The 21,099-nt window shown below is 43.8% G+C and overlaps 1 protein-coding gene across 1 annotated transcript in view; it reads right to left on the reverse strand.

The window, feature by feature from the left end:
- The window catches only part of LOC147018733 (uncharacterized), a 127,272-nt gene that overhangs the window by 49,398 nt on the left and 56,775 nt on the right, over positions 1–21,099 (reverse strand). Inside the window, exons 20-28 of the mRNA XM_085898745.1 lie at positions 19,629–19,796; positions 19,104–19,220; positions 17,980–18,225; positions 17,145–17,288; positions 16,706–16,893; positions 9,242–9,422; positions 8,154–8,276; positions 4,281–4,403; positions 675–788 (exon numbers count right to left, since the gene is read on the reverse strand). Coding sequence (XP_085754871.1) covers positions 675–788; positions 4,281–4,403; positions 8,154–8,276; positions 9,242–9,422; positions 16,706–16,893; positions 17,145–17,288; positions 17,980–18,225; positions 19,104–19,220; positions 19,629–19,796 — 1,404 coding nt within the window. The remainder of the gene's footprint in view (positions 1–674; positions 789–4,280; positions 4,404–8,153; positions 8,277–9,241; positions 9,423–16,705; positions 16,894–17,144; positions 17,289–17,979; positions 18,226–19,103; positions 19,221–19,628; positions 19,797–21,099) is intronic.

Raw genomic sequence — 21,099 nt, forward strand, 5'->3', positions numbered from 1 at the left:
CTTATCTTCAACATACACTAAATACAGGATAAAAATTTTGAAGACAAAACACAAATATATACGGCGACTAAGGCCAAAATATAATACTCACCCCTCTCCAAAAATGTAAGAGTGCAACCTTCAGTGTAAAAATTACCTTCAGTGTAAGTTTAAAAGACAATAAAGCAATCAAACAACATCAACTTTTATAGTGAATCAAAGTCCTGCAGACTTTTTCTAACTGATATATAACCTCACTTAATTCTACAGCACTTAAGTGACAACGAACCCATCCAATCTACAGCCAGGCCCGACATTTGTTCTCAGAAATTTGTGCACTACCAAAGTGAAAGCAGTTATTACGGTGTCGTGGGGCACCAGCAAGCACAGCCGACACAAACAAAGTGACCCTGTAATTAATTAATCACGCTGTCTTAAACTGCTACTTAAATAACTTAACTTGTTTGGAATTTTAAATCAACACCTGCAGTTTCCATGTAAAATTACTCCAAAAAACACTTTGTGAATGCCAACATCTAGAAAAATATATAAACAATGATGATCAAGTTTTCTTGATCAAGTGCACACTTTATGTTTAACTGGAAAAGGCAGGCAATTAACAACAGACAAAATATCCAGCAGATTAGCATTAAATGGTGAAAACCATAGCACCAGTCAGAACGAAAAACAATTACCTGCGCAAGGACTTCCTCGATATCCTCTCTCACATGAGCAACTGAAAGAGCCGTTGGTGTTTGTGCAAATCGAGTGATCTCCACATATATTTTCATCCCGACATTCATCAATATCTGGCAGAAGGACAGACCTTGTCAGATTAATTCATGAAGTCTACTGCCATGTTAAACATCACACAATAATGACCCAGTAACATAGATCGGTGTTTTTTTGCTGTGAAACAATGTTTTACAACGGTCAGAAGGAAACTTCCATTGTCAAGTAAAATGCCAATGAAATAAACTGTATGCTGTATCATTATTATGACAATCATGAAGTACAGTAGTACCCCATATGTATGAATGGCATGAGAAGAAATGGCTGCCCCATCAAATGTGTACAAAATTATACACTGAAGAGATAGAGTGGTCAAAAGCCTTTAAGAGCTGCACCTTTTATTTTCGAGCAATTTCAGAATTAACAAGACTGATGAAGAGACCAGAATAACATTGCTGAAGTACCATATCGGGAGATCGTAAAATCGCTGAATTGTACTTCTTCATTTTCTCAGCAGTGTCATCTGGCCTCGCACAATAATGGCTGAAGCGGTTACCATGTTTCTAACGGGAGGAAGCGACGTTGTCTCTTGGTTATTACACCTGTACCATAACAATTTTGTTTTTATCTGGACGAAACAAAACAATAAAACCACAAGACACCACAAGCTGTTAAATGCCATTTGCACAAACTTTACAGACCGAGAAACTCTGCTGTAAAAAATCTCTATCATGGATTACAAGGCCTCATGGATTGCTAGGTACTACAACATGCGTAATTTACGAACGAAAAGGGCCCGGAATAGACAGAATCATATAAAAAACAAAAGACTTCAAAGAACACGATACCCCTCACAACGTTCAGGTACATACAGGAGAACCTTGCCGTTCATGGGGGTTACATTCTTGAGAATCCCTGTAAACCACAAATCAGCAAACTTAGGAGGTAATGGGGAAATTAGGGTTTGGGATTAAATTTTAAATTATGTCCAAACTGTACCCTTAATTAACATGTTGTGCATTGTTTTGTGCTCTTCATTTTCATGAATAAGACAAATGAACAGGCAACATTATTAAGAACATAAAATAACATTTATTTCCTTTAGTTGTTGTTTGCATCATTGCTGGGAGCACGACCATGTCCGCTGTTTCCAGTAAGGGTTTTACCGCCATTTTCCCAGTGTTTATTACACCACTCTATCGAACGCATTACATTTGTTCTTCGTTCCTGTTGAATATGTCCATTATAACACCAAAAAAAAAAAAACAGTAAGTTCCCTGTTTGGAATGATTTTCAATTTTGTTTGATTGCCAGGCAGGTAGACAGAGTAAAAAAATTATCTCACTCCTCTCTGTGCACGTGCGATCAGCACAAATTCAAAGCCAAGGTACGGTAAAATGGCAAACTCGTCTTCATATTAATGTTCCGATTCGTGTTCAAAATCTAACATTCAATTTAAATAAGTTGTTTCTTGATCACAAACTGACAATCATAAACTGATAAGACAGACAAATGAACAGACGGACATGAACCAATTCCTTAACTCCACTTTTAGCTTTGCGTGTGCAGGGTAACAAAGACATGAAGAAGGCAGCCTCTCATGCGAAGTCTGGGGCTGACTCACAGCAAAAGATATCTTCTCAGGTTGCCTCCCATGCTCATTATAACAATAATTTTGGGAGAGAAGAATGCAGAAGCTCACATTAGTTATGCTACGTGTGTGTGTGTGTGTGTGTGTGTGTGTGTGTGTGTGTGTGTGTGTGTGTGTGTGTGTGTGTGTGTGTGTGTGTTAGAACTGTTAGGAACAGTTGTGTGTGAAAAACGATGTGTGTGCGATGATCGACATGTCTTTTGGTGAGGCTTCTCCCGCTGATTTGTCATTATCTTTTGGTGGAAAATCCACTGCACTGTTTCTTCAATATTTACATGTTTCTTATGTATTCATTTGATTCTTGTGTATTGACTGTCTGCCTGTACGCAACTGAGGTTGTGGATCTACTGATGTCGGTAATCCACTGAAACGGATCTGAGTACTTTTACAAGATGTATGTTCGTACGAGCCCGTGTTTCTCCATTTGATGTGGCAAAAGATAAAGTTCTCTTCGATGTATTTTACATCATACTCCATGCCAGAGATCACACACATGTCCAACAAAAATGGTTCCCATGCTTTATCACATATCTTGTATCACTTGTATTGTATGACACCCCCAATGATCATGTGTGCTTGACCTAAAAAGAAAAATGTTCAACAGCAAATGACATCACAATCGACCTGGAAAATCAGGTTTTAAATTTTGAACAAGAAACAGCAGTAGTGTGAATACAGAGATTATATTTCAAACTAAACGAAGAAACTCAACAATTTGGTGAATCCCATTTCAGATCGAAACAAAAGGGAAGGTGTGTGTATGGCAAACACCAAATGTATCACAGGATACCAAGTGCATCATGGCAAAAGTTGAGGCTGCAGGAGATGTGGTCAAAGGAATGTTCAGCTGCAAGAGCAATGACCTCTCCTCTAAATGCAAGGCCACAGGCATGATCAAAGTAATTGCATATCAGAGTTGGGTAATGCAATTTCAAGCAAAATGGTGGCTGCCGAGGATTTGACAATGTGAATTGCATTGAACGAAACAGCAGCTGGGAGCCAAAGTTAAAATCATTTCGTAAAGAGTTGTGTGACTCGGTTACAAATGGAATGCATCGAAAATTGGTTTATGCAAGTGTAAAACTGAATAACTCTCAAACAGTATTGAACAATTTGTAACTGAGTAACTTCAGCAATACACGCAAATGTTGAATGTGCGTCAGGTGACACCCAATCATTATTGACAAAGTTCATTTGAAGTTGCAATAAATTTGTCCCGTTTTGTGTTGTGACTCATTTGACGAGTCTGTCACCACGGCCATAAAATTATAAATAGTGATCAATTCATTTGAGCATCATTGAAATGTGTTGACTGCTCCATCAGGGCATGTCCAGAGCAAGAATATTTTGGACCTAAATCAATCCAGTCATTCTGGACAAAAAAAAAATCAAATATCACCAAATGTCATCTGTCATATTGCAGAACCAATCCAATGACACTTCAGGAATGCCAAGTGTACTTCACGTTGGCCTATTTTGCTTTCCCATATGATCATGGAGTTCATAGTACTGGGATCGCATGAACAAATCCCATGTCGTGTGTGTGACTTGTCAATTAAATCACGACTGAGTCACTAAAATTCAGGAACATTACACTCATGTCTTCAAATGTCATTGTTCTTTACATAATAATGCATAAGCTCCTTCTTGAGGATTTGGTACTGTGGGAAAAAGTGTCAAAACAAATTGCTCATGGAAAAGAAACCCCAATAAAACAAGGTACAAATGAAAAAATTTAAGGAAAAGCACTGAGTCATGATTATTATGACATGGTGTGAAAAAGCAAAAGAGCAAGTAGGAAATAGAATTTGACGTGAATAATTCAATGGATACACCTCCACCCATGTTCGATGTCAACCTACTGCTACGGTTGATTTAAATGAAAGGTACAAGGTGTTCAAAGAGAGGCATACTTTACCTTCGCAAGACACACTTCCATCGCCTGAAAAGCCATTTTTACAGGTGCAGTTGTAAGTGCCTGGTAAATTGTTGCATTGTGCATTATCCACGCAACGTGATTCATTGGCACATTCATCAATGTCTGGTGGAAGAAAAATACATTTGCACATCATAAACAATTAATGAAAAAACCAGGGTACCCGTGCTAGTTTATTCACAAATAGTACACAAATAGTACACACAGTGCCAGGCAAGACAACAGATGCAAATGACATTTGGAGCATGGACACACAGCATTGTGCACAAATGTGAATACATTTTGTGAATTCAATGACTACTTTTTTTAGGTACCCACAGTCAATGTAAACTCAGTGATCTGCACTGAATCTGGGAGGTTGGTGGTTTGAACTGTGGCTGAGTGTGCAAAGCTCGGTGTTCCATAAACAATTACAAAAAGTGTAAAATAAACGTCACAAACAAAAGTTCAGTGTCCTAACCTGTGATAAAGTTCCTTGTGAGCGACATATTGTGAAGCCTCCCCTGATCCAGATATACAGGGAAAGGCTTATTGCTGTCACATTTACATTCTTGGTAATGAAATGTGTTCCATATACTTGTGCTGTTCTCCACCACCCCTCTTGTCTCCTTCTCCCTTTATTATATGTTCTGCATGTTAGCTATTATATGAGCCTTGACAAAGTATACAAAAAAAAAGACAGGTTTTAATGGGGAATTCATTTTCCATTACAATTTTTTTTTAATGTCATTTTCACCTCCTTTTCATTTCCACATTTGTAAAGCACTCCATGCACGGGTAAGTTTGTCTTCCTCTCCTTCTCCTTCTCACCCAAAAATTTTGGCAAAGATTTTTGCCAATTGGTCCGTCAGGAAGGTGATGGAAGGCTCTGCTAATGTTCTATATACACAAAGCAGACTTCATGTCTGTTTGCACTTCAAGATCACTCATCGGGTTACTCAATCCCTTGCTCATCTTCTGTTTGTTTTTCACATTTATTTCCTTCTTCTTCTTCTTCTTCTTCTTCTAATATATAAAGCTCAGTTCGTATTTTATTATTTTCGGAGTGGTTGTGGGATCCGTTTGTGCACTTTCTACACTGCTTTATAAACCGATCATAATAATATATTTAAATATACACAGCACCCAATTAAAGGGATGATCAAAGCCGTGATTGTCCTTACAGTACTCACCATCCCTCAATGTGGCATTCTTAGTCCACTTCGCCAAAATTTAACAAACGAATATTGGTTCGACATCACCATTGTTAAAAAAAGACAACCCGATCATCTCTTGAATAAATACAATATCTAATAAATAATATTTGTCGTCTGTCTGTCGGTATGTTCATGATTTTTTTTTTAATCAAGGACCACTGGGCCGACAACCACAAAATTTGGCACACAGGCCACGTCTGACCCAGGGATTGTCTGAAGGGTATTTTCATCCACTACTTCAACCTTGAGACCCCAAAGACCCTTGACGCCACAAAGATCCAGAAGTCATTTTACGAAGACTGCAAAGACCCAAGACCCGTAAGACCCTTTAAGACCCCGAAGAGATGGAAGACCCTTTAAGACATCCAACCCTTGAGATCCCCAAGCCCCTTAAGACCCTTTAAGACTCCAAAGACTGCAAAGACCCTTTCGACCCCAAAGACCCCGAAGAACTTTTTGACCCAAAAGACCCCGAAGACCATAAAGACCCTTAATACCCTTTGTACCTGAAGACCTCAAAAACCCTAAGATCTTTTAAGACCCTTAGATCCTTTAACATCCTTTACGGCCCCAAAAACCCTTTTGAATCCAAAGACTACAAAGACCCATAAGATGCTTAAAGTCCCTTACACCCTTCAGACAAATGAAAGAGAGCTTGGACTCTTGACCATTTAGAGCTTTAGAACACTTGGACCTCTTTAGACCCTTTTTGCATGCTTGAGAGATTAGATCCTTTCGACCCCTAAGACACAAACTACGATTGGAAAGTACCCTTCAGAGTTTAGACCATCTCAAACCTTTTAAGCACACACCACACAAACATCTCTCATCTTGCAAAACAAAGACTGTACTTTTTTCCAGCAAGTTTTTTTTTCTTGCAAAACACAGACTTGACCCATCCAGAAGGTGGGTACTCTGCTGCTCTGCAATCTAATATCTTAATACCTGTCGCAGGAACGGGTTGGGAGGAGGGAAGGGAAGGGGTGGGATGGAAGGAGGGAGGGGATGGGGTGGGTGTTAGAAGGGAGGGAGGATTCAGAGGAGGGGAAGGGTGATGGAGGGCAAGGGGTTGGTGGGAGGGAGGAGGTAGGGGAGGGGTTGGAATGTAAGGAGGAAGGGGAGGGGGTGGGTGGGAGAAGGGAGGGAGGATTCAGTGGTGGGGAGGGATGAGGGAGGACAAGGGGTGGATGGCAGAGAGGAGGCAGGGGAGGGGTGTGATGACAGAAGGGAAAGGGTGGGGTGGGATGAGGTGGGAGGACGTGGGAGGGGAAGGGGTGAGGTGTGAGTCTGGAAGGAAGGGGCTGGGGTGGGAGGAGTAAGTCACTTATCAACCGTTTTGTTGTCTTTGTGCTTGCTTGAGTGCTTAAGCCACTTGGCGAGTGCTCTACAAGTTAATTTGTACTCAACACCCTGCAAGGAAGTTATAATCTCCTGCAAATGAAAGTCTTTTTTTCAGATTGTACAATCACAAACTTTGACTTAAAACATTCTGAATCACTGCAAGGATTATTGTCCAGTATATTATAGGGTGTCCCTTAAATAGGTACCCCTTTTTTAATCGATTTAACACAAGTCAACACAACTTTATTTGTTTAATTCAACAAGCATACACAACGGCCCAGTTAAATAAGGCACAACTTGAGTAAAGTTTGAAGTTTTGTTTAGTACTCAACATGTATGTCCAACATTGTCTTTCAATGAGCATTCGTTTTCTTTTTGTGAATGAGCTGTTCATTAATTTATTGATTCAACATTCCACAGCAAATGGATCAGCCATGGTGGACCCATTGCTCGTTGCCCCAGCTTCCCGGAACCTGATTCCCTGTGCTTTTTGTGGAGTTTTATAAAGGACAGAGTTGATACCACACACCCACAGTCCTGGGATGAGTTACGAGATGGAATCAGTAATGTTTTTCAGGGCATATCCAATGCAATCTGTGCAAAAGTTCTGGACAATTTTGTTCAACGTCTCCAGAAGTGTATTGAAAGAGAAGGTGGACATATTGAGTATTAAACAAAACTTCAAATATCACTCTAACTCTCCCATCTGAAACTGGAAAGTTGTGTACACTTATTGTGTTTAATAAGTAATTTGAATGGCACTCCGAAGAGCGCATACCTCCGCCAGGCTGAACAATTTTCATTTTCTATCCCACTGATAGGTCGAATGTGGATCCGGACCTGAACTAAATTCTAATCGGCTTGTTCTTGTCACTTAACCAACGAATCCACCAAGTTTTGTAATAACTTATCCACAACTTTTTGAAATATCATGCTTCATATTGTTTTTGGCCCCATCACTCAATGGTGAAGAATCACTTTCAAAAAAATTTCTTTAATTCTTAGATCTGGATCCGGATCTTCACCAAAATATAATCAGTTGATCCTTGTGCGATGCCCAACCTGTTCACTAAGTTTGGTCCAAACCGTCCGTAACATTTTGAGATATCCTGCACAGAGACAAACAAATGGACAGACTTGACAGACAGGCGTGAAAACGTAACCTCCGTCCACCTTCTGCGGCAGAGGTAAAAATGGGTACCTCTTTAAGGAACACCCTGTATTCGATTTTTTTCTATCCTCAATGTAATCTTCTCACGAACATCAATATAAAAACTTAACAAACCCAAACAAAGAGAAAATGTCAACTACTACATACCATCACATTTGTTGGAATCAGTTGAATTGATGTTGTAGCCTTCACGACAAGTGCAGTTGTAACCAAAGAGGAAATTGATGCAATTGTGCTCACATGGATTGTCACTCAGGCATTCATCAATATCTGAATGAGATAATAACACAATATCCATTTATGAAGTCATACACATACCGTCCTGATTTGTTACTTTCACAATACAGACAAAAGATTCGTTGTTTCACAATATAGCTGTACAAGAATGACCACACTGTAGTCACAACCTGCGACAAAATCCGGTAACAGGTGATGAGGAAACACATTTAAAGCAATCTTAAAAGATGAACAGCATGATTGGGAAATGCACATTTAATGCACTATTCAAAGATCAATTAGACACTTCTCATCCATGGCACCCTCCGTCACGGTTATATCAGAACGAGCTGACTTGTTACATGGTCACAGATTGTTTAACCATAATATGGAGCCGTTCAAAAATTACATCACGCTATGATTTTTTTAGGGAGGCACGTACTGTTTATGCTGACGGGCTTGATTAAACCTCGCTAATAATTTATATTTGATATTGATTAGATTTTTTGGGGTCCCTCATTGTGACCCAAACAAAGGGAATGGAAATCTGATGAAACAAACTCAGGCAGTGTATCATCAGCCTGACGTCTTCAGCCCACAAGAAAACCAAGATGGTGGCCATATTCTTTTGTCTGGGTGCCATGGTGGGTGGAGTGAAGTGACAAATGTGGGTGTGGTCTGGCAGATGTCCAACAAATGGGTGCACCTTTCAAAAATCGACTCCCACAAGAACCATAACCAGAGCAACAACAACCATGCAGAGTTCGTGTCGACCTGCGACATGTCACAGGTTAAAAAGACATTTTAGACTGAGGCAAATAGCATGTTTAGTGCATGTTTAGTGCACAAATGTTTAGTGCTGTGAATTTGTCACAACATGATAAATATGCTTTAGAAATATTCCTCATGAATGTCAAATTAACTTTATTAATTCCTCATATGCATTTGCGAAAGTAAAGCTGTCACAAAAACATTGAAATAAATAAATTTCCATCAGTTGATTATAGTTTTCAGCTCACCGTGGCATTTACTGCCATTCCCAGTGAGTCCAGGTGGGCAGGGACCACACTCAAAATCCAAAGAGGGAGCTGGTTTGTCTGTGCACGTGACCCCTTCGAAGCAAGAGCTGTTGGTACAAGAGTTGAAATCCTCACTGCAGTCATTTTCCGTGTAGCCTTGGGTACAATTGCAGACTGCAATCTGTTGAGACACAGAAATGAAAGATGATACTTGTGAAACAACTGCTCGTGGAAGGAAGAACAGAATGTATTTGTTTTTGAAACTGTCTTGCTGGAAGGGAATGTTTAAAGAAAACAAGGACAAATGTGTCCACGAGCAGCGTCCTAAAGATTTTGTCGACTAAAAAAAAAAAAAAAATTTGAAACATTTTATTTAAAAAAACAACAACAACTTCCGATATTTCGTCACGTGCCTTGATTAAGCCAATAGCGAAACGCGTCATAATGTCTTTACGTATTTACGATATATCGTGTATTTACGAAATAAATAATGTATTTACGAAATTACAATACGAGAAATGGAATAATCTTTAAATAAGAACAGAGTTCAATTTGTTCGACCACTTTATTAGCGTGGAACGACAATAATCAAACAAGTATTGAACAGGTTGAAACACCCACAACATCCCTGGCTCCGGCTCAGGCTGCGCATGCGCACTGGCACAGGGGACCGTCGATATGTGGAATTACCGTAAAGTACAATGTTCTCTATCTCCCTCCGAGTCTTTATTATGTTAATAGATAAAGGCTGAGAAAATATTAAGTTTAATGAATGAACAAAAGTTTATATCGCCCATCGTGTGACTATTCCATGGAGTAGTCCTTGTCCCAGGCAGGCACGCTGGTCCCTCTGGTGGATCGGCGTTGACCTATCGCTGGTGCTGGTGGTGTCACATCGGGCCCCAGTGGGGATGGGGCTCTCGGGGTTTCAGGGGCCGATGGTGGCGTCTGAAGGATCGCGCGCCTCGGTGTTCCTCGTCCTGGTGCTGCTGGCGTGTCTAAAACGGGTGTGGTCTTGCGCCGGGGTGTGCATACTGACGTCAGTGCCGGCGTGGGCCCCGATGGCGTCGCAGATGTCACGGGTTCGCTGTCGAGGTCAGGCAGTTGCGGTGTTACAACGGGTGCAGGTACAGTGATTCGGGTTGCTAGATCATCATAGATAGACCGGGGTGGCAGCTGGTCATTGCGAACTGGGCTAAACTTGCGCAGGAATTTCCTGTTCCGAAGTGTGACTCTGCCCGAGCCGTCGATCTTGATCACGTATTGGTCGTGTTGGCGTACCTCCACGATACTACCTGTGTTGTCCCATTTTTTTGGGTGGAATCCTGTCTGGTTCTGTACGCGGACTAGGTCCCCTACAGCAAGTGGCGGAAGGCGTTTGGTGTGTTCTGCCCAGGTGTCGGTTGTGCGGATATGACGTTTGCGGAGGGCCTCCTCCCTCGCTTTCAGGGTCTCATGCCAAGTGTCGTGCGGTCTGTACTTCCCGGGGATAATTGGGATGAAATCGCGTATCGGGCGGCCGAAGACACACATTGCCGGGGAGATCTTCGTGTCAGGGTCAGGCGTGTTACGATATAGTAGTATCGCTCTCTGCACAGCGTCAGTGTCAAGTTCTCCCTGCGGGCTGGTGTTGTCCGTGATAAGTCGTTTCATTGTCTTAACTCCAATCTCCGCGCGACAGTTGCTGTGAGGGAAGGCCACCGATGACAAGCGGTGGTGTACGCCCCATCTGTGCAGGAATGACCTGGTCTCGGTGGAGGTGAACTCCGGTCCCCCATCCGACGCGAGCTCTTCTGGTGTCCCGTACGTCACGAAGGCGCGACGTAAGTGGTTTATGAGTCCGGCGGCGCCACCCGTCCACTTTGAGATGATCGGCCAGTTCGAGTATCTGTCCACCGTCACAAGGTAGTGTGCACCCCTGTGTACAAAGAAGTCCGAGCACACTGCCTGAAAGGGGTAAACGACCGGAATAGGTGGAGTTGGTGGCGCTCCAGGCTGTGATGGTGCCATCCGGTGGCAGTGTTCGCAGTTTTTCCGAGTGGCGCTGATGTCGGCCGACATGCCTGGCCAGAATACAGAGGATTCTGCGCGGGCGGTCATCATTGATACGCCCTGGTGGGCAGCGTGTAGGGCGCTCAGCACATCGCCGCGGAGTAAGGGTGGTATGACTACTCGGTCCTTGTATAGGATCACTCCATCTGTCGATGTAATGTTCTCGCGGTACTGGTGATAGTCGCGAATTGTCTCTGGCATCTCGATTTTTGAGTTGGGGATGCCGTTCATTGTCATTCCCTCCAATATGTGCATATCGCCATCGCTGCTGGTGGCTTCCCTGACGCGATCCCATGTTACTGATCGCAATGATTCGAGGCCCGCGGCACACCATGCCAGGTTGTCCTCCTCGACGTCGTCGTCATACTCCGGCTCAGTTTGGCGTAGGAGGGACAGGACGTCGGTGTGCGTGCTTGGTTGGAGGTGGGTCGCTATGGTGGCATTGTCATCTGGAAGGTTCATGAGTGGAGGTCGCGTGGTGCCAACTGGCCTGCGCGACATGGCATCTGCCGCCTTGTTCTTCATGCCCCGGATATGTATGATGCGGAAGCGATAACGCAAGGTCTTCTCCTTGAGGTTCCTGAGGCGGGGGTTGGGTATGTCGTCAAGTGCTCTGTCCGAAAGGAGTTTCAGCAGTGGTTTGTGGTCTACCGCAACGATCAGGTTCTCGCAGCCCAGTACGAAGTAGCGCGCCTTGTCCAAGGCGTCCGCGACTGCGAGAGCCTCGCCCTCTATGGGCGCGTATCTGGATTCTGCCGCGTGTGTAAATCTGCTGCCGACCAGGGTTATTTTCCATCCATCAGTGCAGCAGAATGGTCTAACTGGCACGCATCAGCAGTGCTTTTGAAGCAACCAGAATCCGATTCCCTCCTTCGACCAGTCCGTGGCGATGCATGTTGGCTTAGTTTTGTCAAATATGCGGACACCGTGTTCGATTTCTTGTACGATCACGTCTTTCGACTCGCGGAATATGTCCTCTAACTCCATGGACCACTGGAAGCGTTCTCCACTTTTCAGGAGCTTCCGGAATGGCTGCATTCGTTCGGCCATACTAAAGGCGTATGCCACCTGGTTGACAAGCCCGAACCACGATCTGACGTCGGTGATGTTACGCGGTTGTGGGAAATCGTGGATTGCTTCCAGGTAGCGGCTGCACGGTCGCACGTCGGTCATGGTGATGGTGAAGCCCGCGAAGTCCACCGTGGGTGCGCTGAAGACAAACTTCTCCGGGTTGAGGATGATTCCATTCCGGCCGCATATATCCAGCCATTGGACCGCCTGGAAGTAGCTCCCCTCAACCGTGTCTGACCATAGTAGCGTGTCATCTACGCACTTGGTCTTGTTACCAATGTCCGCGATGATCTCATCGTATCGTCGTGGGTAACCGTCCCCCGATGCCATATACCCTTGTGGGGCAGATAGGTACCGGTAGCGCCCCCATGGAGTGATGAAGGTCGTCTTGTGGTGGTCGTCCTCGTGTAGGCGGACGCTATGGTAACCGTTCCATGCGTCGAATACTGTCTTGCGCTTCCCGTTAGGTACGCGTCTCGCCTGGTGGAATGGGGATTGGGTGTGGTGGGTCTCGCGGAACGCATGCTTGTTCAAGGCCTGAAAGTCGACGGTGCGTCGCGGCTTGCCATTCTTTTTCGCGCAAATTACCATGCGGTGACACCATGTCACCGGCGTGCCGACGGGTACTTCCTCCAACACGCCGAGCCGAACGTCCTGGTCGAGGCCTGCTTTTACCTCATCTTGCCAATGTATGGCCACGGAGATGGGAGTGTGATGGGCAACCGGTGTCGCGTTCTCACTGAGCATAAGACGTAGTGGCGGGCCGGTCATTCTCGGTAGTGGCTGGTGTGGGCACGTGTTGAATGTGCTCTGAGCATTCATCCTGAGTAAATGTGACTGTAGTGCCTCTCTGTTGGCCTCGGTCGCTGGCATGGGGAGTGCGGTCGGCTTGGTCGGCGGCTCCGCGCGTCGCGGGCAGTCGCACAATTCCGAGGTCATCAGATTCACCTCTCCGAGTGTCGGGAATCTGTCCGAGATCATTCCCAGGTCCATGCAGGCCGCGCGAGAGAGGAATATGCGGTCTGAAGAGTCCGTCACGTACGCGATTTGGCGCGTCTCCAATCTCCGAGCGTCGTCACTGTTACCGGCGAATCTGACTACCACGGCTCCGAGGATACGAATTCCTTTGTTGTTTGCGGCCTTCATGGTCATGGATACAGGTATGAGGTCCTCAGTACTCAGGCCCATTTGTTGGACGACTTTAATGCCGATCAGGCAGCTCTGGCACCCCGTGTCTGCCATAGCGGGTAGGGTTACCGCGCGGGTGTGTTTCAGGAGGTTAAAACCCAGCGCTTTGTAATCCTCGCGCTTGTTGGTGAGAGTGAGGTTGACGTATGGCTGCGGGTCGGATATGCGTTTCATCCACTTATCGCACATATCATCGTACAGGTGGTGAGCGAGGGGAAGCGCGCGCATTTCGTCCTCTGTGCTGGCCATGGTGACCGTGCATAGCTCGACGAAGGCTGCCGTCTGCTCGTCGTACATCCCGTCGGTCTCCTTAGATGGGGGTCTTGCCGATCGGCCGCCCAGGCACGCCTTGTCGAGGTGATTCTGGCGGTCACACTTCCGGCACTTTTTACCGTATCCGGGGCACTCGGCGCGTCTGGCGCGCCATTGAGGCGTTTTGCCGTGGCCCACCTCGCCGCAGTAGATGCATACTCCTTCGGGCTTGGCCTTCCGTTTTTCCGGCCTGGCTCCTATTCTGGCGCGGACGTCCTGTCGCTTTCCCCGCCGATACGAACTACTGATCGCGTCCGTGCTCTGAGTGTCAAGCAGGCGCGATGCCGAGCGTTTTCCAGACTCTTTGGCCTCGATATACTCTATCATGTCCTTTAATGGCATGTCCTGGTTCTTCTCACCGAGTAGGTCAAGTTGTATTGCTTGGTCCGCGATGCCACGGGCAACCACGTTGCGCAATATCTCTTCCGTGAAGTCGTTGACCTGATCGCACCCGCCTTGGTGCACTTCATTTCATACTTGCACGTGTCCGCCTGCCCCTTGATGCGGGCGTGGAACGACCGGACGGGCTCCTCGTGTCCCTGCCGCATGTTAGACAGGGCCACTCGAGCTACCATCGTGTTCTCCGTCCGGACGGCGAGCGCCTTCATGGCGGCGAGGACGTCTTCTTCATCGCTGCCCACGAGGCTCCTACCCGCCGCGCGAGTGAGGTCCTTTCTCAGCTCCTCCTCACAGCACTCCAGTAGCTGCGTGACTATGTCGGGTCCGACAAGCTTAGTACCTGTTTTGTATTCGCCCCAGCGGGTTATGAAGTACGACCAGGCCTCGCCCGTTCCGGCCAGTGCTATGGAGGGACGCTTGAGTTTCTCCATCTTGGCATTCAAGCTCGCCGCCTTGGGGGGGGCGACGTGCACAGTGGGGTGTATACTCAACATGGCGGCCATCACTGCCGCCTCTGCGTGTGTAGCCATATAGTCACAACCCTCGATCGGGCACTCTGCTTCCACCGGCGCCATAGGAACAGCTATTCTGGAGTAAACATTCTATTTTCGGTGATGCACACGTGTGTACAGTGTCCTGGGGGCGAAGATTGGGTATAGGACCCGAGAAATCCAAACTCACTGTCGACGTTCTCGTGGTCCGTTTTCACCCAGTCGTGTCCTCCTCAGCACCGACGATCTTTACTCGACTGCATCAAGTTGTTTGATTATAAATAAGAACAGAGTTCAATTTGTTCGACCACTTTATTAGCGTGGAACGACAATAATCAAACAAGTATTGAACAGGTTGAAACACCCACAACATCCCTGGCTCCGGGTCAGGCTGCGCATGCGCACTGGCACAGGGGACCGTCGATATGTAGAATTATCGTAAAGTACAATGTTCTCTAATCTTTAAATAGTAACGTGAACTTTTCAAAGCTTTAAAGCAAATGTCCGAATATATTTAAAAGTTCATGATAGACGCTCTCAAAAGGCACCGTCTATGTGAGGATGTGTACATTTGCTCAGTATTTAAGGAGATCCGGATCTCATATATATATATATATATATATATATATATATATATATATATATATATATATATATATATATATATATATATATATATACAAGAGCCGAGTCCTCGAGATTAAGGTTTTGTCTTCACAAGAAGAAGAAGAAGAAGAAGAAGAACAAGAAGAAGAAGAACAACAACAACAATGCTGAGCTCTCGATGAGCAGCGTTCGCAATGCGAGACGCTGCTAAAAACTGTTGTGGAAGAACTTATCTCTAAAATGAAAAGAAATAAGTAAATTAAGATAACACCCAAAGACAGCAGTTAAACAGGTGTGCACAAAGAACTGCAGCAATACAAGAGGTAAAACCAAGTATGTTTTTTGTGGTTCCTCTCTCAAACAGGGTGAAACACACACACACACACACACACACACACACACACACACACACACACACACACACACACACACACACACACACACACACACACACACACACACACACACACGTCTGAATTACAATACACAGCTCGAGAATGGATGTATGTACCATTTTGGTGACATTGGATTTGACATTCGGAATTAAATTTTTAATTCTCCAGACCTGAACAAAGAAAAAAAATGAGAAAATGGGGGGAAGAAAATGGAGGGGGGCGAAAGTTAAATAAATTTTTCATCTTGTAAAATATTTCAAGTGTTTGTGCGAACTCTTTCACGCCAAAATTGTAGCACCTAAAAACTCAAATTTTGGGTGTAGTTACTTCAGAATCTGAGCAAGGTTTTAAACTACTGTGCATTGGCCCTGAAGGCCATTTTATGGACACCAAAAGGCCGCTATAAAGGGTATATTGGGATGCGGGGTCAGGTTGTGCTGCTGCTGGCCTGGAGGCAAAAGTTAACCACCATGAGGCCAATAACTCCATCGCTTTTCAGTGTCCAGCACGTCCCAAAAACCCCGCCAGGAAAAGCAAACCACCGTGAGGGCAATATCTCCATACGTTTTCAATGCACATGCGCTGGTACCCCTACGTTGTTGTATCCCGTGAAGCGTTGGGTACCCAGACGAGTATGGAATAAAGGAAAGTTATTTAAACTCTTGTCTTTCATGCCAAATCAATGCCATGAACATCCTCCTCATATCTTTGATCTCCACTCAGCCTCCTTTCCCTTCTTTTCAGTGATCGCACACTCTCCAACCTTCTTATCTCACTCCCATCCTTTTGTCATATCTGTTGTCTCAAGCCAAATTTTCTATTTTAGCCCAGCCATCCACTTCCCCTCAATATAACCTCAATGGAGCATAGCATGGCCCATTCGAGATTGACTTCTACTTCCTAAAATAAGATTGACAGAGATTAATGCAGAACTCTCTTCTCAGCCTTACCTTGAACATGGAGCCACCTTCTCCTGAAGCAGAGTCGTATTCCTGCTCAAAGTCACAAGTTCCATTATTTTCACAGTAACACACCATGAGAGTCAAAACGAGCTGGCCAACTGCTTTGCTGTTATTTGCCTCCACAATAGCAAACGTTGGTTCAATGGATGTGGGATGCCAGATCAATGCACCATTTTCTGTAAAGCAAAGAGAAAAGAGGAATTTTACTTTTGTCGCGAAGACTTCAAAATTTTAGCTTCTTGTTTTTGCCTCTGGATCTCTCAGAAGTCAAAGGAAAATAATCGATGTAGAAATTCAAAATAAGCACATTATCTCGATAAATAATCTGTATAATTTTTAACCCAAACCTTGAGAAAAAAACAATGTGAATTAATCCCAAACCTTGAGAAAAAAACAATGTGAATTAATGAAGTGATGATTTCCTCACCTGTGATGCTGATATCAGTGGAATTTGTGACCAAAGTAAATCTCACATTCACATCATTATCCTCAGTTTGATACTGAACTTTGAGCTCTTCATTCATGACACTGAACAGTGTGCTATCTCCAGTGACATTTGGTGGAAAATTGCCTAAAAGAAAAAAAGAAATTATATTTAAATAAACAAAGAGAATATCACTTCAGATGTCCCTTAACATCAACAGGAATGTCAAAAAACATTCCATACAGTAGATATAACAGCAAGCCCATAAGCCCGAGCCCAATTTTTTGTTGCGTTGTTGGTGCGTATTCAGCCTGTGGGTCACCGAGACAGCTCAGGTGGCAGAAAACTGGTACGGTTTTCCAAAGGAACTGGTTTCGATTCCTGGTCTGGGCGTGTAATTTTTCTCACATTTACATATAATCTTCATTTCCTGTTCATTTATAATTGTGTTACTACGCCCCCCGTGGTGAATAATAGCAGTCATGGAATTGGCCCCCCAACAGGGGGAAGACCCTCTTGTGGACAGGCCCTTGCTGTTCCGATAGTTGGCAGCTGCCCTGGAAGCAGCAGGGGAAAGAGAGTGGCATCATTTTGTGGGAAAATTGCGTATTCAGCCTGTGGGTCACCCAGATACAGTCACTCAGGTGCGAGAGCACTGGTATGGTTTTCCAGAGGACCTGGGTTTGATTCCTGGTCTGGGCATGTAATTTTTCCCATATGTAAGTTTGTATACATAAATATAATTTTTTTTTTCTCAGAGAGGCGGTGACTTTGTAATTTCACAATGAAGCACAGGCTTACTGCAGAGAGAAGAATGATGAAGGAATAATTGACTTACTCAGTCCTTCTTTGGTTGATCCCAGCAGTAACTTTGCCTTGTGTGTTGCTTTTCCAAATGCTGTATTGTTTGTGGTGAGAATATCAAACAAGCAGGTCTCGTCACCTTCACATGCTTCCCTTGTCCTTGCGACTTCATCTGCTGTTTTACTACTGAGCAAATCCTCAAGGAAAGTGGGCACAAAGTCAGACTTGCGTTTGTTCTGTGATGGTTCAGTGAATATTGATTCTTCTGCTTTGACTTCCCCTACAATTAAAGAAAGCAATACAGTACTTATTTTGGAAGCATGCTTCAGGAATACCTTGGGTGTGTGAATATATAATATAATATATACATATATACACATATATAAGTGATTGCACACCATTGAGAGATCAGGCCAAAAAGAATATATGTACATGCATGATATCTCAAAAAGTTATGGACGGATTTAGACGAAACTTGGTGGATAGATTGGGGTGTGTGTGACGAGGATGAACTGATTTGATTTTGGTGAAGATCTGGATCTGGATAAGATATTTTTTTAATTTTCCAAATGATTCTTCACCATTGAGAGATGGGGCCAAAAACAATATATAGCACGATATTTCGAAACATTATGGACGGATTATTACAAAAATTAGTGGATGAGTTGGGTTGGTGACAAGAATAGGGCAATTAGATTTGGGTTAAGGTCAGGATGCAGATCCAGCCTATTAGTGGAATATAAAATGTAAACTGTTCAGCCTGGCAGAGGTATGCATTCTACAGAGTACCCTTCTCATTGAAAAGTTGATAACAAAAGCTCATGTGGTAAAAAAAATTATATTCTTGACAGGAACACACACACACACACACACACACACACACACACACACACACACACACACACACACACACACACACACACACACACACACACACACACACACACACACACACACCTCCATCTCCCACTGCATGGGTGGATGGACAAACTACTGAAGGAAAAGGAATCCTGTTTGGGGGAAGGGGGGGCATTGCCTCCCCTCCCCCACAATTCGCCTGTGTTATAGATATATTATACATTCTGTTATATGTATTATGAACAAATGATCACATTATGGTCAGTGCAGAATATTTCATGCTCAAATCAAATAACTCACAAGTCATGCCAAAATCATAGTAGAGTGTCTTTTCATCTGGTGGTTTCCCACCAGAAAACGGAATTACTGTTCCATTCCGAGCAATGAAATCATCCTGGTCATTATTGTTAAACATCCCTAGAAAAGAGAAATAACACATTTATAACATGATGCTTTACCTACCTTGTGTATATTTTATGAATGCCCATCCCACATAAAGAAAACTGGAAACTCTACGTGCACAAACCTGTGAATGTATATCATTAATTAATCTACAAAATATTGGATAGGTTAGTCCATTGTTGTAATACTAGTCCTACAACTACGCCGACTACTACTATGAGAATAAGATGAAAAAGAAGAATAAATACAGCAAATTGTCATGCTGCCAGTTTGACATTTAATGATCTCCTGATAATTGCACAATAACTTTGTATTTTTAATCAGTGATTAAAAATAATATAATTTTATGAAGGAAAACACAAAATAACAAAATCAGCTTTTATTAAATCATCCCAAAAGGCTTTTCTTCAGCAGTGAACATACCGAGGAGGCCACTGGTTTGATTCTGGAATTCAATCGGGAGGCTCACAGTCATTTGTAAGGCTCCAAGTTCAGCTGTTACTGTGATTGAAGCTTCGCTGGCAAAAGAGACGGACACTGTATTGTTCTTTGGAATCCATAATTCTGTTTGGTTGAATGTTGAAGGCTCGCCTGAAAAGGAACCCAGCAAACACAGAACGTTATCACAATGTTGCTGGGAACTTTGTAATGAAGCAATGTCAAAAATAATGTTACAATGATTTTACAACATTTTAACTGGATGGCGTATTTCCTTCCTGGGTGAATTACATTGAAACAACGTTGTCCAAATGTTTTACATAAACGTCACATAAACGGTTTGATAAGGTATTGAACAAAGGTAATTTGTGAATACATTTTGTGAATTCAATGACTTTACTTTTTTTAGGTACCAACAAGTGAATGTAAACTCAGTGATCTGCACTGAATCTGGGAGGTTGTTGGTTTGAACTGTGGCTGAGTGTGCAAAGCTCGGTGTTCCATAAACAATTGCAAAAAGTGTAAAATAAATGTCACAAACAAAATTTCAGTGTCCTCACCTATGATAAAGTTCCTTGTGAGCGACATATTGTGAAGCCTCCCCCTTTCCGGATATATAGGGGAAGGATAATTGCTGTTGTCGAGATTGTTTCTACAATTAGTGCCCCTGATTTTTAATGATACCCCAGAGTTTCTAAGACCCTGAGGAGTACCAAAGCACCATATAGGTTTTTTAAATTACCTAACTGCATTCCAAATTTGGTAGATGTATCAATTTCCGAGCTGTATCTTGGAGCTGGCTGGGAAGTTCAGAAATAAATTTTGCATCAATAATGTGAATAGAAAGTATGTAGGGTTGACCTAATTTTTGACATTGACCTAATTATTATAGACATTTTAACATTTTTCACAATAACTCGCCTAAGTTTTGTCCGATTGGAATGAGATTGCCCTCTCCAGGTAGCCCAGAGCAAGGTGCATTTACACGTCATTTATATTGTTGTGGTTGACGAAATTCACAAACCACCATTCAGGTCCCTTAGGTGAGATATCTCTAAGTATATGTGTAGTTAGGCCCAAACCCGTTGTTTCGAGGGAATAAATGTCATTCAGTCGGGCTGCGACTCTTCAGGATAGCCGTTTTTCTTTTACTATCTTTATTTTGGACCAGCCGCCATTACTACCACCACCAACCACAACGCCGCTTCACAACAACAACCACCAACCAGAACGCCGCTTCACAACAACAACCACCAACCACAACGCCGCTTCACAACAACAACCACCAACCACAACGCCGCTTCACAACAGCCACCACCTTTACCGTCACAACTCGCCACCATCGCATCACCGTCATTCCCACGCCACTTGTGGGCGCCGATGCTGGACTCGTGCGGGGCGCGCACCGAGCAGCGTGTTCAGAGACATCACAGACTTTCCGAAGAAAAACGGATCA

This window comes from Eptatretus burgeri, chromosome 10 (genome assembly GCF_056783735.1).
Source record: "Eptatretus burgeri isolate ZD-2024b chromosome 10, Ebu_testis_v1, whole genome shotgun sequence".
In the NCBI taxonomy this organism is placed as follows: domain Eukaryota; kingdom Metazoa; phylum Chordata; class Myxini; order Myxiniformes; family Myxinidae; genus Eptatretus; species Eptatretus burgeri.